We start from the raw sequence: 6,000 nt of genomic DNA on the forward strand, positions 1-6,000 counted from the left end.
CAGCCTGGGAGCTCCGCAGGCTCCATGGCCCGAGTGGGCCAGGCAATCACCCTCCATCCTCTTCTGCTCTTTCTGGAGGGTCCCTCGCCCCTGCCTCTCCTCATCTCCCCGGCCTCAGGGATGCCGATCCTGTCTACCCTCCTTTTCTCCTCCCCCCTCAGTCCCCCTACATCCTACCGGTTCACTTTGGGGTTCCCCCCGTCTCCTTAGGCATCAGAGTCCCCCACCAGTGGCTGGCAGGCGCCCTCTGAGTTATTTTTTAAATTGAGGAGTAGTTTATGTAAAATAAAATTCACCCTCAGTGCATTTCAGTGATTTTTTAGTAGTTTTCATTGCATTTTTCTTAAGAGTTCACAGGGTTTTTTTGTTTGTTTTTTTTGCGGTACGTGGGCCTCTCCCGTTGCGGAGCACAGGCTCCGGACGCGCAGGCTCAGTGGCCGTGGCTCACGGGCCCAGCTGCTCCGCGGCATGTGGGATCCTCCCGAACCAGGGCACGAACCCGTGTCCCCTGCATCAGCAGGCGGACTCTCAACCACTGCGTGACCAGGGAAGCCCAGGAGTTCACAGTTCTGTGCAACCATCGCTGCTACTTAGTTCCAGAACATTTTTTGTCACTTTGAAAGAAAGCCTGTACCCATTAGCAGTTACTCCCCATGGCTCCTTACAGCTACTAATCTACTTACTGTCTCTGTGGATTTGCTTGTTATGGACATTTCATATAGAGTCATATAACATGTATGGCCTTTTTTTTTTCCCTAATATTTATTTATTTATTTGGTTGCACTAGGTCTTAGTTGCGGGAGGTGGGCTCCTTAATTGCGGCTCCAGGGTTCCTTAGTTGCAGCTCACCAGCTCCTTAGTTGTAGCATGCGAAATCCTAGTTGCAGCATGCATGTGGGATCTAGTTCCCTGACCAGGGATCAAACCCGGGCCCCCTGCATTGGGGCATGGAGTCTTATCCACTGCGCCACTAGAGAAGTCCCTGTGCGGTCTTTTGTATCTGACTTCTTTGACTAAATGTAACATTTTCAAGGTTCATGCATATTGTAGCATTAATCAGTACTTCATTCCTTTTTAGGGGTGAATAATATTCCACTATGGATAAAACCAGGTTTTGTTGTTTAACCATTCATTAGTTGATGGACATTTAGTATTGTTTCTATTTTTTTGCTGTTATAAATAATGCTGCTATGAACATTTGTGTACAAGTTTTGATGTGGACACGTTTTTGTTTCTATACCTAGGAGTTGTAATTGCTGAATCATATAGTAATCCTCTCTTTATCTTCTTGAGAAACTGCGAAATTGTTTTCTGAAGTGGTTGCACTATTCTGTATTCCCATCGGCAATGTACAAGTGTTCCAGTTTCTCCACATGCTCACTGACACTTGTTATTGTCTGTGTGTAATGGTATCTTGTTAAGGTTTTGATTTGCATTTCTCTAATGATTAGTGATGTTGGGCATCTTTTCATGTGGTTATTGACCATTTGTGTATCTACTTCGAAGAAATGTCTATTCTAGTCTTTTGCCCATTTTGAATTAGATAATTTGGTTTTTTGTTAAGTTTTAGTTCTTTATATTCTGGTTGTTAATCCCTTACCAGATAATATGATTTCCATGTATTTTTTTCCTATACTGTGGGTTGTGTTTTCACTTTCTTTGAGTAAGTATCCTTTGATGCACAAAAGTTTTTTAATTTTGATGAATTCGAATTTATCTGTTTTTTTACTTTCATTGCTTTTTGCTGTCATATCCAAGAAATCATTGCCAAAACCAGTGTCATAAAGATTTTCCCCTGTGTTTTCTTCTAAGGGTTTTACAGTTTTAGTTTATATATTTAGGTCTTTGATCCATTATGAGATAATTTTTACATATGGTGTAAGGTAAGAGTCTAAAACTTCATTCTTTTGCATGCGGATGTCCAGTTTTCCTAGCAACATTTGTTGAAAAGCTTGTCCTTTCCCTATTGAATGGGTCTTGGCACCCTTATCAAAAATCATTTGGCCATACATGTGACCATATATTTCTGTCTTTTCCATTGGTCTGTAAGTCTCTCCTTATGCCAGTACTACACTGTTTTGATTACTGTAGTTTTGTAGTAAGTTTTAAAACCAGGGATTGTGTGTCTTCCAATTTTGTTGTTAAAGATTTGTTTTGGCTATTTGATGTTCCTGGAGATCCTGTGGTTTTTAGGATGGGTTTTACTTTTTCTGCCAGCAGTGCCAATGGGATTTAGATAGGGATTGCATTGAATTTGTAGATCACTTTGGATACTATTGTTATCTTAACTCTAAGTCTTCTGATCCAAGAACATGGGATGTTTTTCCATTTATTTATGTCTTTATTTCTTTTCAGCAAATTTTTTGCCTTTTTGGTTAAATTTATGCCTAAGAATCTCATACTTTTTTTTTTTTTTTAAATAAATTTATTTATTTATTTTTGGCTGCTTTGGGTCGTTGCTGCACGTGGGCTTTCTCTAGTTGTGGTGAGCAGGGGGTGCTCTTTGTTGTGGTGTGCGAGCTTTTCATTGCGGCAGCTTCTCCTGTTGTGGAGCACGGGTTCTAGAGCTCAGGCTCGGTAGCTGTGGTGCACGGGCTTAGTTGCTCCGTGGCATGTGGGATCTTTTCAGACCAGGGCTCAAACCTGTGTCCCCTGCATTGGCAGGTGGATTCTTAACCACTGCACCACCAGGAAGCTCCCAAGAATCTCATTCTTTTTGATGTAGTTGTTTCCTTGGCTTTAAGAGTTGTATATAAAGATATACATACATAAATAATGTAGCAAATGTATTTTTCTTTTGAATATGCTAGTAGTGGTTTTTGTTTTGTTTTTTTTTGCTTTGCAAAAGTTTATGTAGGCATACTAATGAATCTTTTATTTTATCGTACCTGGAATTTTATTTATGGCTAAAAAAATCTTCCCCTTCACTCAAGTTAGGAAGAAATTTATTCCTGTTTTCTTCTAGTACTTGTATCGTTTCATGTAAAAAATTTAGGTCTCTAATCCATTTGGATTTATTTATTTATTTATGTGAATGAGATATGGACCCAGTTTTGTCTGTTTCCAAATAATAATCCAGTTGTCCCCAAGTCTTTTATTTATAAAAGACGAACTTTGCCCCAGTGATTTGAGATGCCATCCCTTTGTTTTATTGAATTTTCATAGGTACTTGGGTCTGTTTCCTAAGTGTTTTTATTTGTTCCCCTGGTCTTTGTGTTTATTTTTAAAATATTCATAATTAAGACAAAAAGGTTTAGAATTCCATATTAAGGCTAATTATTTTGAATAGGTGTCTGTTATGCTTCTGATAGGAAATGCATCGTTTTTTTCCCTCTAATTTTAAGGATATGTAATTTTTACAAATGGAACTTGTTCATTCCATCTTCTGCTTAATGTTTGCTATTGAATTGGTGGATGGGCCTTTTTTGTAATTGTGAATGAGAGGGGAGGGCACATGGCATAATTGGTTATTTGAAGTTCCATGTTTTCCTAGAAGTCATTCAGCCTTACCTGAGAGCCATATCTGATTCTTTATCATTTTTATTCTTTTCTGCTTATTCATTTTTTACTTTGAAAAGATGGGTAAAAAAATATTATATATTTTGTTTTGTTTTATCCTGATTACAGTAGATAAATCTTGAATGTTTCAAAACTAAGAAATTGATAATACAGAATTGTGTTTTATATGAACACTTGGTGGCCTCTGCGGTAATGACTTTTGTGTCTAAAAAATTAACTGGGTGTGGGGTGGAGTTAGGTGGGCTACGGGACTTATTTATGTTATTTGGTCCACCAGGTTACTGATACGCTTGTTTACAGTGCATTAATGTTAGGTAAGAATATTTTGTCAACATTATAGTGGGTGTTTACTTTTTTAGAAGTTAATGACATATTATTAATATTCTTATAGCAGAAATAAGAAGGATAAAAAGAGAGAAAAAGAGAGGGACCACATCAGTGAAAGAAGAGAGAGAGAACGTTCAGCCTCTACAAGAAAGAGTTGTAATGACAGAGATGGGAAGGAAAAGGTGGAGAAGAACAATACTTCACTTAAAGTAAGAAAGTCGTTCAGTGTTTAGGGTTTGAATAATTAATGTTTGAGATTGTTCTTCTTTATTGCATAGAGGTAATTTTATACTACCAGTGCCTTGTATGTTTTTGGTGCTATTTGTTAAATCGGTAGTTTTTTAACCTAATTTTTGAAGATAAGAACTAATTAATGTAATGTTTACTAGTGTAAACAATTGCATTCCTTATTTTAGAGAATCACAGAATGGCATACAATAAATTTTAACTATGTACTGGAATATTTTTACTTGTTGCCATTTTCCTCACTATATTTGTTTTAGCAAATTTGACAGGTGATGTTATCATTGGTTTTGTAATATATACCAAAGTTAGGTTTGTTGAATTAGAATAATTAATGGAAAACCAAATTCCACCAGGTAAGGGTTTTTGTTTTGTTTTCCTCCTTTTTTTTTTTTGATAAAATATTTTAAGTACTTGTGAATTAGGTTAATTCCCTTATTATACTGGTAAGTATATTTGTGTTTGGAGATCAATTATGAGTTCTGAAGCTTTTATTTTACAGTCTTATTTATTCCCATACTGATAGAGGTTTATCATCATTGTAAGTAACATTGATAATATCTCCTGAGCACTTAATACATTCCAGGCTCTGTTCCACATGTTCTCATTTAATTCTCCGTTAAGTTGAGAGCTGAATTTGGACTGTTCTTAAACAGTCTTTGGTAGGAGGAATAGTGATTTCCTTTTCTACATTCCCTTGTTTTTGCTTCTTTGGTATCCAGATTACAAATCTGTCCTGGCATCTGTGGGAACTGTTTTACTTTCAGCCGATCAGTTCCACCTTTCAAGTCAGTCAGCAACGTTTGTTGAATTCTTTCCTAGAGTTTCTATTTACCTATTTTGTTCTAACTTAATCTCCATAGATTGTCCTATCTTTTATTAGAAGTACAAAGAACATATTGATACATTTGTATATACTATTTATATGAAGATGTAATGAGAGATAATACCCAGTTTGACTAATTCACAAAAGATAAAGTTTTAGCCAGAACTAGATGTAGTAGCAGACAACTCTTGAGAAAAATATTAAATGTATACCTAAATATTCATTGTAGGAGAAGGAGCACAATAAAGAACCAGATTCAAGTGTGGGAAAAGAAGTAGATGACAAGGATGCACAAAGGACTGAGGAAAACAAAGTACAGCAAAATGGGAATTGTCAACCAAATGAAGAAAACCTCTCTACCAAAACAGAAGCAGTATAGGACCTACAAATGCACCTCTAAACACACGCTGGAATAGAATCCAAAGCTTTGAATTCTCTCAACAAGATGTTAAACAGTGAAGAAATCCAGTAGAGCATAAAGATATGAGCTAACAGCTTTTTTAGTTGTTAGGTGACTTTGTGGCCATCTTGTTACTGAGTAAGAAAATAAAGCATGGACGTCGTGAAAATAACAGGTGTTACCCAAACTCCTCATCTTCTAAAAGCTGTGCATTTCCATGGTGGCTGACACACTTGTCATGTGGTTTGTTAAGTGTTTGCGAAGAACCATTAAAATAAATGGGACATTAAAGATCTAAATTTGTACTATCCGTTAAAGACTGGAGATAAGCATTGGAGGCTCTTTTAAAAAATGCTAGTAACTGATTTTGTATTGTTTTACTTTTTTTTTTAATTTCAATATATTACAGATTGATGATGTGCTTGAAATTGGTGCAAATATATACACACCCTTGTAAGTGCGGAGTATGTAAGAAGTTTTAACATTGACTTCACAGGATTTACAGTGATTGTGTTAAATTCTCACTATTGTGTTTTCTTTTGCTCACTGTTTAGGACAGCAGTTTTTCTTTAAAATAGTTTTACAGATTAAAGTTGCTTACATGAGTGGATTAAAAACCAGCTGACAATGCATGCTACTGTTCTTTTTCAAAAGGAAGAACAACTGTGTTGAATACTAATAATAT

The 6,000-nt window shown here is 36.3% G+C and overlaps 1 protein-coding gene across 4 annotated transcripts in view; it reads left to right on the top strand.

Moving 5' to 3' along the window:
- Positions 1–5,680, top strand: part of SREK1 (splicing regulatory glutamic acid and lysine rich protein 1) — a 51,354-nt gene extending 45,674 nt beyond the window's left edge. For 3 of the 4 annotated variants that reach the window (XM_029216572.1, XM_029216574.1, XM_029216575.1), the window contains 2 exons: positions 3,911–4,055; positions 5,145–5,680. In XM_029216572.1, the coding sequence (XP_029072405.1) occupies positions 3,911–4,055; positions 5,145–5,294 (295 nt within the window). In that variant the 3' untranslated portion in view covers positions 5,295–5,680. The remainder of the gene's footprint in view (positions 1–3,910; positions 4,056–5,144) is intronic. The other variant, XM_029216573.1, reaches the window with a different exon arrangement.
- Positions 5,681–6,000: the final 320 nt, after the last annotated feature.

The sequence above is a fragment of the Monodon monoceros genome, unplaced genomic scaffold, assembly GCF_005190385.1.
Source record: "Monodon monoceros isolate NGI ecotype Baffin Bay Population unplaced genomic scaffold, NGI_Narwhal_1 Super_Scaffold_12, whole genome shotgun sequence".
Classification (NCBI taxonomy): Eukaryota; Metazoa; Chordata; class Mammalia; order Artiodactyla; family Monodontidae; genus Monodon; species Monodon monoceros.